Genomic DNA, 25,103 nt, shown 5'->3' with positions numbered 1-25,103 from the left:
GGTGAAAAAGAGGAGAGGGAATAATCAGGTGAGATTAATATACTCCAAAGATCCAACTTTCTTTTAAAGATGAACAAAAACTGTACTAAAAAAAAGCAAGCAATCCTGGTTTGGGAAAAAGGACAGGTGAGCTACACAAAGAAGACAGCTTAATGCAAGTTTGGAAAAAACAGAGTGCATCAAAAATGAATGAATTAAAAAATTCTACCAGGAAAAAACTGCTACTTAAATTCTAAACTGGATGAGCTAACACTCTTCAATTGTAAGCACTTCATATTTTCTTCTAAGGCCTTCATCATATGGATAAGCAGCAAAAACAGTTTAGCATAATGAAAAGAATCACTGACTTTATTTTTATCTTATTTTATTTTTTTCGCCTATAGCACCCGGTCTTCCTAGGTGGTCTCCTATCCAAGTACTAACCAGACCCGACCCTGCTTTGCTTCCGAAGTCAGACGAGATCAGGCGCGTTCAGGGCAGCATGGCCGTAGACAATCACTGAATTTAGAGTCAAGAGTTTGGGAACAAAACCTGACTCTACATACTACTAACTGGATAAAGTTGAGCAACCTACCTACCACATTTATTAAACAGGGGTTGCATACTCAGCCCACAGAGTTTCTGTGAGTCTCAACTAAAAGATTATGTAAAAAATATTTCTTAATCTAAAACACTCCACCAGCGCTGTGGTAGTGGATGCTATTATTTTTACCATTCTTGAATCACTATTGCTATGAATACATTTACAAGACCAAGTCCACTGTTTTTAGGAAGCAAAAGGCACAGTAACAGCATTTTACTTAGGAAAGCTAAGTAACAGGAGTCAGATAAAAAGAATGAAAATACAGTTTTATAACTGCTCTCTCCCAATTAACCCCAATCCTTTCACTCCCAAAAATCACAAGAGGTTTCTTAGAGGTTAGATAATTGCAAGTACAGCACATGGTACTGGGGCTTCAAAATTCAATTTGGGGTTTGATGAAAAGGTCCCTCCAGTTCTGAGATTCTATCATAAGCAAAAAAAATCAAGATGTCTAAGAAGACAAAATGAAATTCAGATGAGCAAATATCTTCTAATTTCTATTTGTATAAAACTGATAAAAAAATTTTGGCTAAAGTTCTAAATTTCTATATCCTGATAATTATACTTACCCACTTAAAAACAGGGACAATCTATATACTTAAAGTTATTATCAAACTGTGGTATAGCCACACAACTGAACATAAAGACTTTAAAAGTCATGTTTTTAAACAATTTCTAAGAATACATGAAATGACATAGATGACCATAAGTTTTAAAAAGTGACTAGGTCCTCTTTTGTGTACTACTTTTGTGGGGAAATGTTTTTTAAAGATACATAAAAGTTAAAATGTGAGAACTGAACTGAGGTTACATTACTGAAAGGGGGAGTTAGCTATAAAAACTCTAATTACACTTTGCTTATGTTTTTTGGCATGTTTTCACCCATTCCAAACACATTTAAAATTGAACTTTTCCTTCACACTGAGCTTAAAGCACATGAATTACGATGAAAGATCTGTCATTCTATAAATCTAACTGCATTCCATTTTGATTACAACCTTATTGTTATGTAAACCAATGCATCTTAATCACTAGTATTAACCACTTCCATGTGTTTCATGCTCATATTTTTAAGACTATATAATACATTAAAATATCTAAATAATTTTACATAACATCGATTTGTAGAAAAGATAATGGTGCCAAGACATCACTGTGGATTTTAGAAGCAATGTACTGTGTGACAGCCTCAAATGTTTGTCGGTCATGTGCAAGAGTCCAAATATAACCTGAGGATTAATATCTACAAAACTGCAGTTGTTCCAAAGATACATGACTCATGAGCACATACGTGCACATATATACACACACATATGTGCAGTAAAAAAAAGACTAAGAAGAACTATGCCAGTGTAACAGTGATTCTAAGTGAACTGTGGAATTGTGATGTTTTTCCTTACACTTTTCTATATTTTCCAAACTCTCTAAAAGAAATATGTAACATTTTCATAATGGGGCAATGATATTATTTTACTCGACAAGATACAGTGTGGTTGCTCCAAAGAATAAAGTGAATCTAAAAAAGCAAAAAACAATTTCAGGACAGAACTCTGTACTAGAATTGTGCTCAGAGATTAACATACTACAATACTGAAGCTAACCAACAATCCTATGGAATAGGTATCCTCCAATGCGTGGACTAAAAAATTGAGGTTTCCCAAAAGATTTAACCAAAGACATACAGTTATTTAATGGCAGAGGCAGAATTTGCACACAAAGCTGTACTAGTCCAAAGTCCATGTGCTCAGCCACTAAAAAACAGCCTGACATCAAGATGTGTTTCAGTTTATTCTTTATGTGTGCCATTTAAAAATTTTATTTATAATTTACTAAACAATATATACATGGTAATGCCTCAAAATGCTGCATCAGGAAATCATATCAGAATTTAGCCATTAATTATTACAAGCTAAACAGGATTTAATCTATGGATTAGGGAACAAGGCCTTGCAAGTACAGTTCCAAGTACCTTATATATAAAAGGGAGGACTTGGCTAGATTATACACGGTATTTTACATTCATGAGAATGCATCTGATTCTTCACACTACCTCCTATACAACTACTCCAGCTGAACACCAGACCACTAAGAAAATGAAGAGAACTGATGTGCTATATTAAAGTCAGACTGCCTCACCACCCTGTCAGCATCCATTTGGTCAAAAGATGAGAAAAAAACCCAAAAATATCAAAACTTAAGATCTTAAAACAAATGAAGCTTCCTTTCAATGAAGTAAATAAGTCAAGACATAAAGAAAGGGACCACAAAGGGTTGAAAGGTGTGCTGTAGCATGTGTTTAGGGGAATGAAGAGAGAAAGAACAAATAAAACATGACATTCTGTACACTAACCACCCTTAAATTATTTTTTTTATTTTATTCCCAATTCCTTTTCAAATTACCATTAAATACATACCTTCCTCCTATTGAGTCGTCTTGTGGTTGGGCCCCGGCAGTGTTCCTCTGTGAACGTCGCAGTGACCCCCCTGGATTGTTATTAGGCCGGTTGGACATTGGCACCTCTCTCTTGAAGGGACATACCCTTTCTAGACACTACCATTCACTAAAAGGAAACAGATGAGAAAAAAATATCAGCTACACATGGCACAAAACAGAAAACAAATAAGAGGTGCCAACAATGAAGGGGAAATTTTATATAAACAATATGACTATAAAGTCTTCACAAATGCTGCACTGTCTCATTAAATTAAATCTAGTTAACATGTTATAACATATCAAGAATCGCCAAAGTCAAGGTCCAGAATGCAGCACATAAAATTAACTTACATTTTTCATGGAACACCCAGGAAATTCCCAATTCAAAGAAAACAGCACAATTAGAAATCTGTCTTTGTTTCCACATTTTTAATACTGTGTATAAAAGGGCATTGCACCTAGTGTCAGAATACCTTGGCTCAGGTCCTGTGATAGAACAGGTATTAAAGGAGCCCACCTTTGTACAAACTACCACCTCTGGCCTCCAATTCCTCACCACAGAATATAAAACAACATATGTCATGCCTACTTTACAGTACTGCTTGTGAATGAATAACAAATGAAATTATAAATACAAAGGAAACCACAAACTATCGTATCTTAATGGAGATACAAGGAGAAAGCAACTCAAGTACAATAAACTGAGAAATGGTCCCAGATATTCTGGATTTCAACATCAGTTGTGCTGGCTGTGACCTTGGAAAAAAAACTTCATCTCTAGATTTTATTTGCCTCCTCTGTAAAAATCAGTATATTACCTACCTCACAGAGCTGCTAGCAACAAGAAAATGTGAAAGTAGTTCCTAAGTACAAGTTAGCTCAAAGCACAGTTCTTAATTTGAATTTTCTTTCTATCAAAAATTTATTATATAGAAAAAAAATGCTGATACTCAAAGAAAATCAGTTAACTGATAAAACAGGCCAATATTACTATCATAGAAAGAATTATGATTTGTATAAATAAAATCTGTCACAATTTTTCTTAGGCCTCCAGTCAAACTCCAAGTAGAGTTCTTAATTAATTCTACTTGCTGGGGAGGGAAGAAAACGGAAATGATCATGACTTTAGAGGAACTAGGGCTGAATCTATTACTAGATTTTGTTTTAAGAGATCCCATGCCCTATAACAGGAAACAGTTTTCTTTTGAGTTACATGTTGACCCAGTTCAGTAGAGAAAGAAAGTGTTCTCTGTCCCATGCCCACATCAATTAATGTACTAAATAAACTTCAATCAGAATTCAAATTACTAATGTAATTAGTCAATTTTTGAAAGACAAAAATGAAATACTACGTGAACATTCAAAGAGAGAAAAAGGAGGTTAAATTTACATATGCTGATATGGAAAGATCTCCCCAAGATATGTTGGGGGAAGCAATATAAAACTCCCATCTGTGTGTGGGTACATTAAAAAGGTTTGCATATTTATCTTTATATATTGTCTACACACTGAAAACTGATGGAAGGATTCATGAAAACAGACTTCGTTTTATGACTGCCACTGAGAAAGAGAAGTGCTGGAATGAAGTTTGAGATAAAAGGAGTCATTTTTGTTGTTTACCCTCTGTAAGATAGGTCACTCTATCATAGTATTACAAATGTAGAGTTCTAGATTCAAACTGCCTCTGGCCGAGTTCAAATCCTGACTCCAACACCAACAAGTGGTATGACCTTGCATATATATTTTCCTGCTCTTCAGTCTATCAAATGGAGATAAAGAATTTAATCTCGTAGAGCAGTTGAGCTGTAAATGAAAAAATCCATGCAAACCACTTAACACAGTACCTATCATATAGCAAGGATCCAATACATATTACTATTGTTATTACTATAAGCATTTATTCAGAAGAATAAAAAGAATACTTGTGGTAAAACAAAGTTGTGGGGGGGACTTCATAAAAACACTGTCAACATGAGTTTGAAATTTCTAGCAATATAATTTAAAAAGTGAGTTTTGCTATAAAAAAAAAACACATTGTGTTTTTAATTAAGGGTGAGCATCACAATCACCTGGGAAGTTTTGTAAAAATATGAATGCCTGGCCTTTGCTCTCATAGATTGATTCTGTGGGTAGAGAAACTGAAGACATTTTAAAAGAGCTCTCAGTTGTACTGCACTAGAGAACAATTGCACCCCGCTAAAGAATTAAATAAAAGGCCAGTCTATATCAGAATTCATCCAAGTTTTGCTACTTCAAACACCAATCTCAATGCTATTTCACTTGGACCCTGAACAGCATAGATACAAAAGAATAGCATGTTACTGCTGCTTTTACTTTTATTAAACAGGGTTGGTAGATCTCACCTGCCACTTTGCTATTAAATGCCTACTGTATGTCTTGGAGTGTTAAGTCATTCAAATGAATATAAGTCACATTGTTTAATCTGACCTGTAGTCACACCAGAGTAACCTTAATAATGCTCTCAACATCTTCAGAGCTTGTCAACAAGCACCATTATCAGCCAAAAGGCCATTCAGGAATAATTCTGGAGATTTTAGAGCGTAGGAATGGCAAGTAAGACAACACTATTTATCAAAGTGAGACTTGCTTTTAAAGCACAAGTTGATCTTTAAAGAAAGAAATCAGACTTTGTATTAAACTTTGGAGTCTGAATTCCCAAAAAGTAAATATAATATTAACCTATGATACACAATAAGATGTCCCCATCTGCCAGGTATCAACAAATCCAGAGCTGAAAGGGACCCACAGGAATGATCAAGCCCTTACATTACAGGCAAATCCAAAAGAAGAAACTTCAAAGTCATCTGTTGGGGAATCGGTCCTCCGAATCCTGATACTACAGAGGCCTAGCCCCTCCAGAGAGCACCACTACCTCACATTCAACCACAATTTACCTCCTCTTTGGCTTCAGATAAGAGCCCAAAAGTTTGTAACGTACAATTATTTCTTCCGTTATATGAATATTATTTATTGTATTGACCAATTACTTATGCCTACCATATTACACTAATTAAAATTGAAAACACACACAAAAATGAGTTATACTAATATAAAAACTATATTGCTAGAATTTAATAACCTAAAAAGGAACTCAAAACTTCCATCTTAATAAATTATCTCATATTACTGAAACTAGAAGTTTTAAGTCCAGCTATTAATAACCCTATCAAGTCCTGAAATATACCAATCTTCCAACCATGGATATACCTTCATTTCCGTATAATCATCAAGATTTTTCACATAAAACCTTTGATGTTAAGTCTTAAAGCACTGAAACAGATGATATATATGACTTTGAATAAATAAACTACAAAAACACTATTGGATATGTTCAAGATTGAAAACAACCTCCTAACTGTTCACAGCTCTAAGCCGTCCAAAAAATTTAGGGTACTTGAATTTTTTGTAAAAAGGCATTTACCTCTTTAGACAAACAGAACTTCGGTGGGGGGCGGGGGGGAATAAAACAGAATTGTGTATTAATCTACATTTAAACACTCATTCTTAGAATCCTATAGGAAGAATATTCTTCCAAGGACTTCAATTGCAAATATTTTGACAACTGATTTTCCTGTATTTTAACTCAAAATCCCAGGAGAGAGGTTAAGGCTAGGGGGGAAAAACTTAAAACAAATTCAACTACTCAGAGCAAGAGAAACCAACTGCAAAAATTAACTTTAGAATGTGGTAGTTCTTCCTAGTCAAATGGTCACAAAGGTAAGTATTTATGCAGAATTTCTATCACATGAAGGAAATTTCATAGACTGGAGAACAAATCTCCAATTTAGTATAACCTAGAAAAGAGTCAAGAAAAGCCCCAAAGCAAGCTAATATGTTTACTCATTAATCACTACCTATTACCTGATAGGCAGCTCTAAAAACTAAAGGAAAGTTGTATTATTTTCAAAGTAAAGATGATAATTTAAAAAAAAGAAAGCTAGTCTACGGCCATGCCACCCTGAACAAGCCCAATCCCATCTGATCTCAGAAGCTTAAGCAGGGTCGGGTCTGGTTAGTACTTGGATGGGAGACCACCTAGAAAGACCAGGTGCTGCAGGCAAAAGGAAAAAAAAAGCTAATACTTATAGCCACACAGTTGTCTGCTGAAAGGTTTCAGTTTTCAGAACTCACATTTAAGTGAATCTTATTTATCCAGTGTGCCCCCCATAAGATCTTACACACAGTATTGGTCCTCCAAGAAGGCCTGGTTTGGCTTCAGATTATGAAACTGGGGTTTAATAACAACAGTACTAAGCACTGCATAGCGCTTTACTCGTGTTTATTCTAAAATAAGAAAAATTTAAATATACCGATGAGCCTCATAAACCATTATATTATTCCTACTTTACAAATAAGGAAATTGAAGTGTTACAAAATTAAGTAGCCTACATGCAACAAATAATGACATCCGGAATTGCAGATGTGAACAACTGCATGCACTAAATCAAGAAGGAAATGACTAGGTTTTAGGAGAAAGTGTAGTAAGTTAAACATACCAAGGGCACTATTAAAGAACTCTACAATAAAATGGAATCGAAGTCACCCAGGCTTATAATAGAAGTCATGCTTAAGTACAAATGGCAAGGACTTCAAAAACAAGACTGTCTAAAATGAGAGCGAATAACCTTTAAGCCTCCCTAAGAGCAAGGGATTGAGAGGTGCTGACAGACAGAGACAAATAAAACAATCCTTGCTCACAAGGAGCTTACCGCTCTATATCCCACTACGAGACTCTAAAACACAAATACAGAGGCTCAAATCCTGGCTCTACTGCTTAATAACAGTAAGATGTACAAGTACCTTACCTTCATCTCTGTTTCTTTCTTCATTTAACTAGAGATAATATTATTAACTTCAAGGTTTAAGTATTAGAGACAATGTGTATAAGGCTCTTAGAACAGAGCCTAACACATGATAGCTGCCATTTAATGAGTGACCTGTAAATACAATGAAATGACTCGTGAATCTGGGAAAAAGGGAGGGGACCCATCAGGTCTACCATCTGAGTAAGAAAAGAATTTGGGAGGAAAAAAAATGACAAAAAAAGTTCTACAAAATCATTTGGGATAGTTGGTATTTCACTCGAATTTTGGAAGGAAGTAAAACAAAAACAACAATAAAACCTCAGCAGTTAGTATGTATTGATAATTACAAATCAAATGTCAAACTCTTAGTATTTGTATCTGTTATACAACAGTGCAACGTGAATTAACTTTAATGAACTAAATCTTAGTTTGGATTAGGGAAGCAGGGTTGTGGGGTGGGGGGTGAGGGGATACTATCTTTTTGCCAGTTAACCAAAATAGTTTTGTAGAAAAATTAGACAAAGAGCTACTGAGTACAGGGAAAGATCTAAGTTACCTGAGAATGAGGGTCTGTTAAGCACTTAATTCCATTTTAGGGGCATAAAAACTATTCCAATGTCATGATGGAAGTTGTACAATATGTAAAAATAGTATTTTCAAATCATATTTTTGTGATACTAGAAAACAGTATTTAGTGGGAAAATATCGATTTTAATGTGAACATTAAAATAAAAATGATTATGAGTAATGTTATTCTGTGCTTACCATGTGCCAGGCAAAGTGCCTTTCATTTAATTTTCACAACAACCTTACAAAACTGGTACTGGAAATAACCTTCCTTGAGAAGCTGTGATACACAGTAAGTTCAAATAATCCAAGGCCATGAAGCCAATAGGTGACAAGCCCAGCACTCAAACACAGGTTGAACCTAAAGTCCGTGTTCTTTATGATGATGCTATATGGCTGAAAAATAATTATATGTTTACCTTTTTTAAAGTCAAATGTTAGAGAACAAAGACATTCCATTCCAAGCTTTGGATTATCCAGAGAAATCTAACTCTTTTACATTTCTTTGAGAAACTCAGTTTCGCTGACCAATTCTTAAATGAGTAATAATCAAAAAACATGCTAAATGATATGAGAAGCAATATCAAAGGTAATATTGTAAACAAAGAGAAGGTGACTTAATTTTGCCCTCAGCAGATTGAGAACGTCCAGCTTAAAAGGCTACAGCAGTAAGGAAAGGCAGCAAGAAATGAGAGAATCAGTCACGTGGAAGGATGCCCAGCAGTACACTGGGGCTGAAACGTGGGCTCTGGGAAGAACATGGACTTATTAGAAATAAGTCTGAGCTGTACCACGAAGGGCCTAAAACTAAAAAAATGTGGGTTTAAGACCTACAGATAAGGAAGCAGATCAACTATTAAACTACCAAATAGCCCTAAGGATAGACGAGGGTCTGACGACAATGGAAGGTGAAACAAAGAGATGGAAATAAAGGAACATTTCCAGGATAAAATCTATACAATCAGAAAGAAAAATCTAAGACTGCGATTATCAAACTCAGCATGCATACAAACTGATAAGCACTAATCTAGAAAGTCTCCTATAGGGGAAAAATCAGGAAGGAGGTATTACAGACACCAAGGGGAATAAGATGCATAGGCAGAGTTCAAATAACACAGAAAGGACAGACACGCGAGAATGAAGTGTCCATCAGATTTAGAAATTGGTGAGAGTTGGTTCTAGAAACTTTGGGGAAGGAGAGTATGTGGGTGAATTAAGTGAACAGGAAACACCAACTCTCCTCTGCAAATGCTAGGCTAAAAGAGGACAGAGAAGAGAAAAGAGCCAACGAGGTAAGGGGAGGCAGGGCTGACGAAGGTTGTGTATACAGGAGTATATGCGATTTCTCTGTTTTTCCTTTTAAAAAAATAAGTTTTAAGCATATTTACGTATGTAAGGAAAAGAATTACTGAAAGGACTGGAAATAAGATATCATTTATTAACAAGATCCTGGAGGAGGGGTGGAGATTAAGAGCATAAGCCTCAGAGAAGAAAAGAGGTGCATCCATCTCCAAGGCAAGGGAAGATAACAAATGGCAGCAAGGATGTACATGCCTATCTTGACTGAACATGTCGTTAACAGATATTGAGAAGAGTATGAGAATGAAGATTTCAAAGAGATACTCAATGGAGAACAGAAAGACCTATGGGCAAGGATGACTGCCCAGCAGTATTAATCACCTATGTGAGAGCAGAAACCATAAATTTAGTGCCAAATCCATACCTGATATATTAAGAGGAAAGTCTCATCGACAGTGAGCTGCTCCACACCATAATTTAGGAACAATATAAATTATATTTGCCATTATGCCATTCTACTCCAAAACATGAATTTAACCACTTTACTGATCTGTTCACATCTGATCCATTTACAGAAGTGGAAACAGAATAAAATTAACCCACCAGAGTCTAAATTCTGAATAACTTTTATACTATACCTTCATTTACAAAGTGCAAATCAAGAACTAAAATGCCTATAGCAAACACCTGATCTTTCAAGCATCATCCAACACTTAACTAAATTCAACACCTGAAACTGATCCCAGCACTCACCTTTTACAACTGTAACATGCCTTGAGTATCTACCTTGTATACTATCTGGCAAGACTCAATGAAATTAATTTTGGCATTATTTTCACAAAGTATATTGTTCTTCTGAGTATTAAGCCAAGCAATTACATCTATACAACTTGTGCTGATAACTCTTAGAAATGTCCTTTTTCTTATTCAACAGAACTTGAGATTCACAGTTATCTCAGTTAATACATTAATTAGCACATAATAGGTTCCAATATTTCTTGAGTCTAAGCACACTTGATTCAAAAGGCTTTTGGACTTAACCCAGATACTTATTGCAAACCTAGAAATAGGAGATAGGAGAGTAAAGGCTCTTTTTCTTTACTTCCCTCTCTGATCAAGCAAAATGAATAAATGCTTAAGAATTCAGAATAACACCCCCATTTAAATGAAACTAGAGAAAATGAAACTAGAAAAACTAGAGATTTAAATGAAACTAGAGATTTAAATGAAACTAGAAAAACTAGAGATTATGGCTATACCCATTAGAAAAACTAGAGATTATGGCTATACCCATAATCACAGAAGAAAATTTGTCAGATACAATAAAATCTGTAGCAAAAACAGGGAAGATCACCACAGAATTTTTAAAAAAGAAAATGTAAGAAGATAATCTTAAAGGTTCCTATGGATGACCCAGTCCTTGAAAAACTATGAACTACAGAAGAGCAATCGCAACAAAAGATCAAAGTACCTCCAGAACCAAGAAGAGAAGCAGGTAAGGGAAATGGCGACTCCAAAATTAAGATGGGCTAGGCAAACAATGATTAAACCACCAAGCAAAAGTTTTCATAAAGGGCTTTTCTCCCAATGGAGAAAATAACCAAAAGTGAAACTGAGAGTTAACAACAGGGCAGAGGAAGCAATTCAAACTGGTTAAAAGATGTTCTGAACAGTTGGAGGAGACAAAAAGGGAGAACATGGTTAACAAAAGAAACAAGAAAAAAATACTATTGCACAATTTTAAAAACAAGTTATAAAGCAGGAAGACAATCTGAAGAGTTTTGTTTAACTTTGCACTGAGAAGGAAAATGATGTATGCACTAAAAACGGAACCACTGTCAAGATTTTGTTAAGCAAAAAAGCAGATACAGAATGCTGGGCAGAGACTTGATATATCTACATATATACTGTTATATACGTAAATAATCGCTGGGCTTTATATTATCAGGAGACTAGATTACAAAACCTATTTAAATCAGCTACCCTGGAAGAACAGGATCCTTTGAGTCTTTTTACATTTTGAATCATGTACAATTTCTCTATTCAAAAAAATATTTAAACAATTACGTATATTGTAATTTTAACTCCAGAAGGTTTGACGATGGGTAAAAATAAGCAGAAAACACACATCAAATATTAGCCATTTTTAGCAGATTCTTTTCTCATTTTCATTTTTTTAAATCATGTGGTCTAATTATTTAAAAACTCAAAACTGTTACTTTCAAAATTTTCCATATCCCAGATATATGTTCATTTTTAAAAAGTAATGTTGCAATCTAAACTGTTTCTAAGAAAATGAATTTCTTACTGCCTAAAACAGAAGACTACAGAAATGATATACTGAATCAGCCAAAGATATTGTGTCCATGACTGGCACCAAAAGTCTATTTTGTAGAACAGCATAATATTATGATCAATTTATCAAAAACAAACATGGCCCCACCCAACCCAACTACTTCTAAAACAGAGCAGCTCATTCCCTAATATAAATCTTGTCTTAGCTCACATAATTTGTATAATCCTTCAGAATACTAACTGCATTTCAGAGCATTTTCTTCTTCAAATCTCAAGAATTAGACTAGAGTCAGCAACTTTTTAGTTCATGCGCCAAAGATGGCTCACAGACCCAGTCTTAGCAGGTCTCAAATCCTGTTGGCTACCATAATTAGCTAGTCAGTGGGGGATAGAAAGTAAGCTTATCACAGCATTTTTAGTACATCCTCTTAAAGATGTTCTTTTCTATCTGCTCAGGAATGAAGAGATGAAAAAGAATGGCTATTGGACCAGATAGTCTCTAAAATCCAATTCAGCTCTAAATTTTATAATACTGTAACCTAACACTTATTTTAGCTTTTCTTAAATGGAGTGCTTTTTAAATTCTTCCTGATGAATAATAGTAACATTACTATTAGACACAGTGATTATCAGAACAGAGCTATGGAGAGGGAGGAGAGAATAGTTTGTAAAAGCCTCTCTCCCCCAAAGGAAAGTGATGCTTGCTGAATAAGAATCACTGTTATTAAAACTAAAATACAAAGTATCCTGTAGATTACAGAAAGGTGCTACTATGGACAAAAACAATTTCATGTTTTTTGCTAAATGACCTTTGAGAGCATAGACACATAATAAGGCAATGATTTCAGAATATTTTCTTCAATGCATGTTCTTGTCACTGCTGTGAACTCCATCATAATAATGAAATCAGAGAGATTTCTTTAACATAGCTTTGCACCAGAAAGTCTATGTCTACCTTGCAACAATAAAAAATATTTCGACATTGTGATAATCATGGATTGGTATAACCTCTTTAAAACATCCAATATATAGCCTGTCATCAATAGTGCTAGAAACTGGAGAAATCTTCAGAAACGAACATTACTAAGTTTGGTGCAAGGCTCTACTAGGGTTGAAAGAAAGCTATGAAATGTAACTCAAAGTTGAGGAGAAGAGATACAGAGTGTAACTTTAACACAAGATAATGCACAGTGCCAAATTTTTGTTGAAAATCATGTATGACAGAAAGTGCACCTGAATCCAGAAACAGTGTTGACTCTTGAACTTAGGGGTCTGGGGCACCCACCACCCACACAGTCAGAAACATACACATTAAGTTGGCCCTCCGCATCCACAATTCCCAGCCATGGATTGAAAACACTAGTCTCAGAAAATATTTTTCAAAGGGGAAAAAAACCCACATTTACAATATCATACTCCACAGACCAGTGCATCGCATTTTACAAACAGTATTTCTACCTAAAATAGGTGCCAATAACTGCCTCTATATTGAGCTAGAACATATACAAACCTACAGCAAGAAAGATATTGAAGCTGTTGTTCCCAAACTGAAGTTTTGTTTTAAATACTGATTCCTGGGCCCCATCAAAAAGGGGATAAGGGAAATAAACTTTTTTAAAAGCCCCTTACAGTCTACAGCCATGCTACCCTGAACAAGCCTGATCCCATCTGATCTTGGAAGCTAAGCAGGGTCGAACCTGATTAGTATTTGGATGGGAGACCACTTAGGAAGACCAGGTGCTGTAAGAGTAAAAAATAAAAAATAAAGGATTGCAAACTGACAAGTCCTAGCAATCTGTGAGGTCGACCAAGGGTTGCCTCGCCTAAAAAAAATTTAATTTAATTTAAATTTAAATTTAAAAAAGCCCCTTATATTACTCTAATATCAGCTAGGTTTGAGAACACAGGTTTACACTTTTTTTTTTTTTGGCTCTCATTGCATATCACCTAATCCTTTGCAACCTTTACATGACTCTCCCACACCCCGTAATTAAAAACTGCCTTTAGGTCCTTAGAATCTATCAATTCCACTTCTAGCACTCTTCTTGGAATCTAACCTAAAGAAATACTTGTACAAGCATGCAAAGGTATGTGTAATCAGGATGCTAGCTGCTGAGGATCCAAACGTTCTCAGGAGGGGAAAGGTTGAATAAGCACACCGTAGCAACTCCACAGCATACTTAGAGGTCCTTAAAAACAAAGGTAGATACCAGACTGATATAAAAAGGCACATCCTTAATTCCTGCATCAGCAGACATAATCTTTGCCACGAAGGAGCTTACAATTCAACTGAGAAGACAGAAAATAATCATGCTATTTGCACATTGTGGTAAAAGCCATGACGGATGGAACAGAAGAAAAACAGGAAGGGAAAAGATACTTTTGGTTAAGTAATCAAGTAATATCTCTCTGAAGAGATATTTTAGGCTGAGACCTAAAAGATAAGAAGCACTGGGAAAAAATTATGTATTTGTCTGTATATGCATAGAAAAAAAAAGTCCAGAAAATACACCTAAATGTTAATATAGTAGAGGAAAGTGATAGAGCACCTATTTCTTGAGTCAATTCAAATCCTGGCTCCACCATAAACCACATTACCTTGAAGAAATTTACATATCAAAGCCTAAGCTTCCTCATCTATAAAATGGAGATAACTATACTTCATTCAGTTATGAAAATTAACTGAAAGTAAAACACTTAGAAAATATGGTAAGCTTACTGCTGGGGAAAAAGAGAAAGACCCTTTGCACATTGAACTTTAAGATACATATCGACACAAATGCCAAGTATGCAAAATATGAACACTGAGTGGGTATTTACAGATATTAAGAAACTGTTTATTATCACAATTTTAGCTTATGTCTTTAAAAAGTTATTTTAGAGAAGCAGATTAAAATATTTACAGATCAAATAACAACTAAAATTTGCTTCAAAATAATCTGGGGGAGGGTAAGAATATGGGTAGAAAAGAGTGGCCTAAGTTAATGGTGTCGTAGCTCAGTTGTAGGTACACTGAAGTTCATGATACAAGTCCATTTTTGTATGTTTGATGTCCTCCATAATAAAAATATTTTATGAAAAGAAGCACTCAAACTCATGTTATTATTTTTGAAGGGGGAAGACTTCTGATTGTTTTCAAAGAGTCATCAACACTATCTTTTTAAAAACTACATCCATAGAGATATCGCTTTTATGAGAAATGAGAAAAATTAAGCTTCTGAATATAGAGCAAATCCTTGACCTAAATGTGTCAACCTACATTTCATTAATTCATCCTTTAAATCCTCTCCCAACTCTAACACAAGGTGAGACTATCAGCGAAAACATTGTCTTTCTGAGATGAAGACACAAAAGAAAACAAAGTATGTCTTCCACCCATTTGAGAAGTGATAAACATAACTCTGTCCATCTCTCCCCCACCCCCATTCTGTTGTCAGACTTCCTGAGTGTAGAACTCTTTCCTTGTACATTACAAGCTAGGCACAAGTCTTCCAATAATACAAGACGCAACCACTTAACCGTGAATTGCAGGAGTGCGTCATTTCAACACCTCACCCAACAATTTGCAGTGGGGCAAAACAGCTAGCTATTACACCACTCCATTCTAGCAAAAGACAAAACTTTGCCACTTATGCTTCGGGTCTTTCACTAAATCTTAAGACTAACAACGCCTTACACACTGCTAAGATATAACATAAACATGGACTACACACTGGAAACAAAGTCAAACTACTTAGATGGACTAAGAGCTTAAAGTATATTAACAAAAGTCTCCTAAACTGAGCACTGGGATCTTTCCCTTGTATAAGCGGATAAAGACAGCAATAATGATGAGCTGCAAAAGGTCTCTGACACACTAGATAAGGACCAGTGGTTTTCAAGCTTCCTAGCCTTGAAAAATTTCTCAGCTGAATAGTGATAAAATACCAAAAAATAAAAAATAAAATAAAATTAAAGGAAAAAAGCCATATTCAAATCAAGACTAGACTATAGTTACCAGTCTTCCTAAAATGGGCACAAATATATAACGAACAAAATCTGTAAAATAGGCTGGTTATACAAATCCAATTCCCTTTCTGAGCTTTCTATTTTAATTCCTTTTTTACTCCTTACACTACCTTACCTGTTTATTACGAAAATTTTCAAATTGCAAAAACCCTGAGTACTGTTCAATAAATACCTATAATTCCATTACCCAGCTTTTACAAGTAACAAGTGTGTTACATTTCCTTTTTCCTTTATCACATGTGTACCCATACCTACTCATCTATGCATCCTCAGAATGTCCATCTTATTTTTTTGATGTACTTCAAAGTAAGCTGCAGACATCATTACACTTTGTGTATATCATTAACTAGTGTTCCAACTGTTTCATGTTTTCAGTTAAATTTACATATAGTGAAATGTACACATCTTAAGTATAAGAAAATGAGTTTTGACAAATGCATACACCTGTGACCTAAATCCTTATCAAGATATAGAATACCACCCAAAGTTTCCTTGTGCTCCTCCCTAGTCAATCCCTGCACTTCTCACACTCTAAAACCAACATTCTAATTTGCTCACCAGAGATGAGTCTGACCTAATCTACCATTTCACATAAATGGAATCACAGAGGATACACTCTTGTATAAAGCTTCTTTGACTGTATGAATAGATCACATTTTGTTTGTCCATTCTTCTGTTGATGGACTATTTCTAGGTTTTTGCCAGTATGAAAAAGCTGCTACAAGCATTCTTCAACAAGTCTTTCCATGGACATGCCTTCATTCGTCTTGAGTGAAAACTGAGAGTTAATCGCTAGGGTCATCAAAAATATTAATTTTTAAAGAAACCACCAGACATTTTTTCAAAGTAGCCTATATTGTTTTATGGTCCTATCAATAGTTATAAAAGTTTCAGTTGCTCCATAACCTCGCCAATAGATGATGGGGTCAGTCTTTTATATTTTAGCCATTCTAATGGGTGTGTAGTGGTATCTCATTGTTGTTCTCATTTAATTTCCCTAATGACTAATGATGCTGATTACTTTTGTTTGAAGCTCATCCCTTCTACTCTCCAAACCCCAAATACTCAAGAGCCTAATCTTATTTCAAACTTATTAGTCTTTATCGAATAATAAAGTAAAATAAATACATAACTATGGAATACGGCTTCAAAATTAAGAAGACCAGATATATGTCTAATTCCCAGCCTGCCCTACTGCTAAGATAGTTGGGCCTTGTTACTGAACAGTGAGGGAGACAAAAGGAGACATTAGAGGAGAGAAAAGAGGAAAAAGAAAACCTGTATCTGAAAATCTGTACATGCCTGGCAGAGATTTGTAGCTTTGTTTTGAATGATCTGGATGATCCAAACAACTTCAAGCCAGGGTATTTCTAGTAGTGCAGTGCTGGCTCAATATTTAGTACACCTAAGAATCTCACCGGGGGATCTTGTTAAAATGCAGATTCATATTAAAATATAGGGAAGGGACCTGACATGCTACCTTCCTAACAAGGCTCCCTGGCCATTCTGAGGACTATACTTTGGATAGCAAGGTCTTAGAGGACCTAAGTAAGTGACAAAAATCAATGTACATCTTCTCTGAATAAAGACACCTTTATTCCAGGCCTCAGGAAAACTCTAAAAATATTAACTAAAGATAGCTAACAGCACAAAGAATACATAAGTAAACAAAGCACCATGAACAAGAACTTTAAAAAGCAAACAGAAAGTCACACAGATTTCAAATATTAGAATCATTAGACAAATCCTAAAATGCTCACTATGTTTAAAGATACAGGACATACTTGAAAAAGCTAAAGGAAACAAAATGGCATAGATCTGAAAAAGAACAAAACAGAACTTCTAATATGAAAAATAAAATAAAAATAAAACTCAATAGATAGGTCTGGCGGCATATTACACAAAGCAAGTTAGCGAAGCATTAAGACAGAAGAGATTATGCAGAATGCAGCACACAAAGGCCAAAGATTAAAAATAAAGATATACAGGGGATAAAGTGAGAAGATCAAATATGTTTAATCAGAATTTCAGAAGTACAAGAAGGAAAAATGGCAGAGGTGTATCTAAATGTTTAACAGCTGGGAATTTTTCTAAAGCTGGTTAATGAGAAGGACTCATAAATTGAAAGGGCCCAAATGAGCTTAAACAAGATAAATTAAAAGCCATTTACACTTAGACATGTCATAATGAAAACTACAAAATACCAAAGACAGACAGAATTTTAAAGCATAAAGAGAAGGAGGTCATTACTTTTCACCAGTCTATAAGGTAACCTCTCAGTGGCAACAACGGGAGCCAGAAGACAGTGGAATTATATTTTTCTCAGCACACTAAAGAGATGTGCCAACCGAGAATTCTACATCAAATGAAAGTTCTCTCTTAAGAATAAAGTTTTTGTCAGATAAAATCTGATTGTTTTCCACCAGCAATAAAAGAAAAGTGACTCCAGATACAGTATTGAGATGCCAGAAGAAATAAAGATGACAAACATATAAATTTAAATGAACATTAACTCTATAAAATTTTACTATCTAGTAAGGTTTTTAAAGCTAATGATTCAAGTAAAATGAAAATACGCTAAATTCAAAAAGCTTGGTAAACTGAGTTACTATTCTAAGGTCTTTGTATTTCCCACAAGTAAAGGTACCAATGAATTATAGACCTTATTAGATAAGATACACTGTTTTAATTTCTAAAAACCACTGGAAGACTAGAATCATACTTCTTAAAAATAAATTCAAATGAAAGCAACAAATTAAATAATAAATTGGTAGAACTCAATCTGAGACCATCGAACTGGATTTCTAAAACACTTCAAATATAAGAGACAGATCTAAGGCACGTGGACACAAAAAGATGAAAAAATAGCATGCAAACACTAGACAAAAGAAAGGTGGTGTAGTTATATTAGTATTAAAAAATTGGCTTTACAAATTTTTTAAAAAGACATTGCTAGAGATTAGAAGGGTATCTTCATGATAGACGTTTCAATTAAGAAAGATAGTAATTCTACTACGACTAAAATTAGAAAATGCACAAATCCAGTGAATTCTAAAACATCCCTCTCAGTAACTGATATTAACAAGACAACCAAAAAATAAATTAGAAAGGATACAGTTAAACACTTATCAATGGACTTAATGGACAACTCTAAATACATACTCGTCTCAAGCACACATAACAACAAAAACTATTCACATATAGCCCTCAAAGTAAACCGACAAATGTGAAGAACTAAAATAACAGCACAATCTTTTTCCATATAGGATGTTCTTTTAATTGACACATAAAACTACATTCATTTCAGGTGTGCAACATGATTCGGTATTTCAGAGCATATTCCTTGACCATGATGAATAAAAATCAATAACAAAAAGATAACTAGAAAAATCACAGTTGGAAAGTAATACCTAAATACTTTTGTCAGCCAAATGGCAATTAACTCAGAGTTCACTGCCCATCAACAAAGTTTAGATTGATTTTCCCAATTCATTACCTTGCACTTGCCTACACAAGGTTCACCTGACATCTTGTCTACTGAACTTTTACAAAATCTTGTCTTAAATTTTTCATTGTTTCTGCATATAACTCTGAAGAGCTCCATGGCATTTTGCAATATTAGATATTTCATTAGATGCTACAAGTAAGATATTCTACTACAAGTATTTGCAGTCTTATTTTCTCTAAGAAATTCCCTACATGTCATAATCAGTGTCACTGAACAAATATTTACACTTATGCAGTTGCATTAAAAAGGCATTAAAATAAAAAGTTAGCATGAAAAGGAAAAATTAGACAACCATTTGTAATATGCTGTATATATCATCTGTCTCTCTCTACTCACTAAATTCAATAGAACCCACGTGTCACATACTACATGACAACCCTGTATACCACCACAAGTTAACTAGGGTTCAGGCCTCTGCAAATGACCTATGGTGGGACCAATCAGAGTCCTTCTCCAAGACTCTTTAGGTACCTAGATTAAGTGTAAAGTTTGGCATTATAACAGCTATGTTTAATACAACCACATTAGGAAGCAGTCTTAAGAGAGAAAGCCAAAGACGACACACAGTAGAGGCAACAGGTTAAGAGTAACAGAACTATTGTTCTCAGTTCACTGTTCCTAAGGCCCAGTTGCCTGATTACATCCTTAAAGATTTCATAGATACACAGAGGTAGTCAACCTCAAGTACCAGCTCTAGTTAACCCAGTGTCCCATAAATGCTTGAATTTGTTTTAAGTCCTATTTTGTTTTTGATGCCTCTAAATTGAGATATACTCTTTTAAATCTGACTCATTCACAGAGATTCAGTATTTTCTCCAAATCAAAAACAAAACTATTAAGTCTATGTATACTGTTCTATACAAATAACTGCATTCTTCTAACATGTCTCTCTCTTTAATCCTAACCACCTCAGATTTATAGCAAGAAGAAATATTACTCACATTTAACATTAGACAGACCAAACGGAAATTCATCTATGCTCAAGGATCTAAGCTTACAAAATCAGATTAGTGGTTTCCTGACTCTTGGACCAATTTTCTAATACACTGCCTGCCCTTCAAAAGGATAAATTCACATCCACCAAACTCAGCTCATTACTTTCCATTTGTAGTATGCTATACGTAACTATAAATGAAGAAAAAAACAAATACAAAAACAAAAACGTGTAAGTTATAACACATACAGTATCACTAAAATAAGATGCCACTCTAAAACTGTATCAAATAGCTTTTGTTGAATATACTAAAATACCAAGAAACCATGAACATGTATTATCTTCCTTCTCCAGCTTTACTGAAATTTAAAGCAGAAAAACAGTAAGATAAAACATGGCTAATTCAAATAAGTACCCACACTTCTAGTAGCAGTGAAAGCAAGTGAAAGAGAAATGAATAAACTTCTATGCTTAATCATTTCTTACCCACAAATGATAGAAAAATAACAAAAACAAACTAGAAAAAAGGTAGAAAGAAGGTTATGCCACACTTCTAAAATGTAAAACAGGACGGTTAAGTTTCTCCTGGGGAAAAAGAAGAATCACAAAACCAGCAAGAATAAATCAGCAGTGATAAATGGGTTAGGGAAGATTCCAACTTGTGCTGTGCAGACACATCAGCCAGCTCTGGCTCTCTTTTAAAGACAACAAGAGGTGAGCAGACAGTGCTGACGTTAGAATCTTTGGTAAGATGCATGCAAGATTTAAAGGAACTCTGGGAGGCTCAGACCAATGGAAGATCAAATTATAAACAAATAAGTACAGCAAAAAGTAATAGTTACTACTTTAAGTACTATTATAGAAGAACCACCCAAGCACTGAGGGAGACAATACACATCCTAAGAGCGCAGAAATAACGAAAACTTTTATGGCTAAAAAAGTATTTGTCCAGGAGGAAACAGAGCCCTTGGGAATGGGAGGCAAAGGAGTCATTTCAGGCTCAGAAATAGCTTCAAAAAGGCCTAAGGACATGAAGGAAGGAAGGAACGAACAGTAAATAACTAGAGATGAGTCTGAGAAGCCCGAGAAGAAAGCCTGAAAACACCTTAGCAACTGAAATGACAAACACCCCAAGTACATATTTCACAACTGAACTCTTTCAGCCAAATTGCATACCTAATATAACAATGCAAAGGATGCTAATAAGTCTTTTAAAACAAACATTCCCTATAAAATTTTAATAAGAAAATGGATAGAAGTTTTTAAGAGCCCATCATGAATTTAATTTTTACCTGTTAGTTGGACTTCTATCACCTTGAAATACAAAAAAAAACTGGTAATGTGCTCCCTGACAACAGAACCACTTGAATCTTATTCTGAAGTGAATCTGGTATCTTCCAAGGCAGTTTCCTACCCAGCCTTCTTCAAGTGACACTGTCTCAGCCAACAAGTATTATGTAGTTAACAGGATGTTAAAATTCAAACAATAATTTTAAGTACAAACAGTAAGTCAAATTGCCAAAAGAGAAGAGAAACCCAAATACGTAGTTTCCATCTGTAGTCCCATTAGATACAATGGGCAGATTGGGGCAGCGGGGAGGGGAGTGGTGGCGGTGGTGAGATTTTAATAGGAACACAGCACATCAAAATGAAACTGTCAATTCTAATGCTTAACTTAAAAGTTTATAGAATCCAGCGAGTACAGGGTTTCTTTTTGTAGTAATGAAAATGTTCTGAAATTACATAGCGGTGATGGCTGCACAAATCTGACTATATTAAAAGCACTGTATACTTTAAATAGGTAAATATCTTTAAAAAGCTGTTTTTAAAAATTCTATTTTGCTAAGAAAATGTTTCCTGCCTTCTAAACTATTGTATAAAAAAGGAAAACCTTAAATCTGCTGCTTTTTTACCTTCTAATATGCCAACAAATAATGTACAATATGCCCCACTCTTCCCAACAAGTATTGGGAGGTACTATGAACCAAGTGACTAAAATTTTAAAGACAAATAATTATCATCTGTTAAGAATGACTCCTAAATATAGTGGAGTGCTAAACTTCACTGATAATCTGATTTCTTTACTACTTACACACCTTCTTATTTTCTATTCTAAAATAATGAGTTTCTCCACAATCCTGACATTGGTTAGAAAGTCAACAGCTTTTTCTTGTTTTTGAACACTGCCATTAAATATAAAAATAAAATGAAAATCACAAGTATTTACCTAGGAACTAATACACATTTACTGTTATATTCCACAATACCTAATGTTGGATGTATTTAAGCATTATGTCTTCTTCTAAAGCAAACAAAACGACACTAAGTCCAACAAGGATAAAATGACTTATCTGTTCCCAAAAAATTTCTTCTAGGACTCACAAACCTGTGATCCAAAAGTACCACTTTACCTTTTAACAAAACCTCAAGACTGAGGATGCTCGTTTCGGCAGCACATATACTAAAAATCTAAAGACTGAGAGGCAGATCAATATCCAAGATGGTTATGTGGACCAGAAAAAAACAGTATTCAATCAACAGATGTTAGCATTTCAACTATGCAAAAGGCACAGATGTATCTTATAAATCAGTACTGTTTTAAGAAAACTTTTAAACAAAATGTGAGTAAGCACCAAGTCAGAATTTTAAAAAATCAAGTTAATGACAGCAACCAATTCTTTCAGCATTTTCAGTCTCTCCCCTCATAGAACTTCTACTGGGGAGACAAACAGCAAATAGTTATTAGATAGTACTCTGAGGAAAATGAAGCAATCAGGAGAGAATAAAGGAGGGAGAGAAGGTAGAAGATAGTGTTCCCTACCCAAATTCCATCTACCCCACCTCTCTTCCCTGCTAAAAGAATCCCGCCTGAGGAGGTGCAAATCCCTTCACCTGAAGAGGAAGTGGGCTACTTCCCTGGCCCAACGGGATGAGTCAGGATGGGGCTAGAACCAGTATTTTTCTCAAACTACAAACTTAAAGCCTTGAAAGCAATTTAGACCAGGGGTTCATAATCAGTTCATAAACTTGGATTTAAAAAAATAATTTCACTAACTTCTAATTGAGCTTTAACATTCTGTCATGAATAAGCAAGAAACATTATTGGCAGTACCTGACTCTGCACCAAGAGAAATCACAGATGTATCACATTACGATTGTTGCAGATACCTCAAAATATCATTTACACCAACACTACTTTGAACGGGTGTTAAATCATTTTAATGAAAGTGCTGAGAAACATATTACTGTATTACAACAAACTAATTTTAACAGTTTGAGAGCTAGATTTCAACAATGATATATTTGGGTTTTTATCATATGCATTTATGAGTCTAAAAATATTATTTTGAGGGGTTTACAGCTTCAGATCGTCAAAGGGTCAAACCAGAAAAGGGTTACAAATTCCCAGACTTCAAAAAAGGTCATTACCAGAGTTCCAAATGAAATAGAAAATAGCAACATGCATAATGATTAAGTATTGTTTGTGAAATTTAAGTAGACATACATGTATCTATGTATACACTGGTGACGCAAAGTAGGGCACTTATTACAGACTGCAGATCAAAATAATTTAGAAGCCAGTGGTCTAAACCTATATTTGTACAAAAACACCATTACTCTTACTTTTGCCAGAGGTACAACCCAGTTCTCCCCAATAAGAGGTATGGTAAGGTATGCTAGGCATCTTCTAGGAATACTTTTGTTTTCTGGATTAAAAAAGACCTCATCTTCTCCCATTCCTGCCTTGGATGTAACGTGCATAATGATTTCAAGCTATGAAAGTTCGCCAGTGTCCAAGAGAACCAATTGCTAGGATGGGCAGAGGATAAACACGCAGAGCGAGCCTGCTGGGATCACTGTGCACCTGAATGTATTTATGAAGGAAAACAAACCCCAATCTGTTTAAGGCCCTGTTAATCAAGTTTTCTATTACTTGCAGGTGAAATGTTCCTCTCAGAAAAGCAATTATTATGAATAGGGTGACCAAGTATGGCCTCTTCAAGGAGTAACATCTGAGCCAAGACTTCATGCATAAGGAGACAGACATGTAAGACCTAGAAGAGCATTCCAGGGAGCAAGAAGAGCCAGTAAAAGGAGAAAGAAGTTGGAGATGACGTCAGAGAGGTGGGCAAGAGCCAGACCATGGAGGACCATGTAAGTCGCAAGGAGCCTTCCAACTCTTCCCACGGACTGCCACAAGCAATCGCATACATCCCTCCTAAACATACGAGAACATTTCTCAAGTTAATACAAAAGGTAAGGCAGGGAGATGCCTCATTTAAAAATTTGGCTCCTTGAAGCATTATTAATAGTTTTTTAAAAAATAGAACAAAGGATTAGAAGACTGGATAAATTATGGTTAAGTCAAGTAATTATAAAGCAAACTTTAATAAAGAACAACGAAATAGTAAAATATTCGACATGAGGAAAACAATATGGACCCATTTCTACTAAAATAAAAGCTAGAAGAAAATACAAAAATGTTTATAGTGGTTATTATCAATCAGGTGATAAGATTACAGATGGTTCCTAATTTTCTTATATTTTTCTTTATTAAAATTTTAACTATCACTCTGTACTTTATAATCAGAAATACATACCTCAAAAAATTTTAAGTTTTTAAAAATTGTTCACTAAATGTAATGTAG

At 34.9% G+C, this 25,103-nt stretch overlaps 1 protein-coding gene and 3 pseudogenes across 1 annotated transcript in view; 2 read left to right on the top strand and 2 right to left on the bottom strand.

The window, feature by feature from the left end:
• Window positions 1-25,103, bottom strand: part of TRIP12 (thyroid hormone receptor interactor 12) — a 132,518-nt gene that overhangs the window by 92,634 nt on the left and 14,781 nt on the right. The window contains exon 2 of the mRNA XM_023532935.1: window positions 2,998-3,144. Coding sequence (XP_023388703.1) covers window positions 2,998-3,095 — 98 coding nt within the window. The 5' untranslated portion in view covers window positions 3,096-3,144. The remainder of the gene's footprint in view (window positions 1-2,997; window positions 3,145-25,103) is intronic.
• LOC111742400 lies at window positions 375-493 on the bottom strand (annotated as a pseudogene).
• LOC111742405 lies at window positions 6,979-7,098 on the top strand (annotated as a pseudogene).
• Window positions 13,635-13,753, top strand: LOC111742409 (annotated as a pseudogene).

The sequence above is a fragment of the Pteropus vampyrus genome, unplaced genomic scaffold (assembly GCF_000151845.1).
Source record: "Pteropus vampyrus isolate Shadow unplaced genomic scaffold, Pvam_2.0 Scaffold93, whole genome shotgun sequence".
Taxonomy (NCBI): Eukaryota; Metazoa; Chordata; class Mammalia; order Chiroptera; family Pteropodidae; genus Pteropus; species Pteropus vampyrus.
The sequence above is the reverse complement of the archived record's forward strand: the minus strand, read 5'-3'. Positions and strand labels throughout refer to the sequence as shown.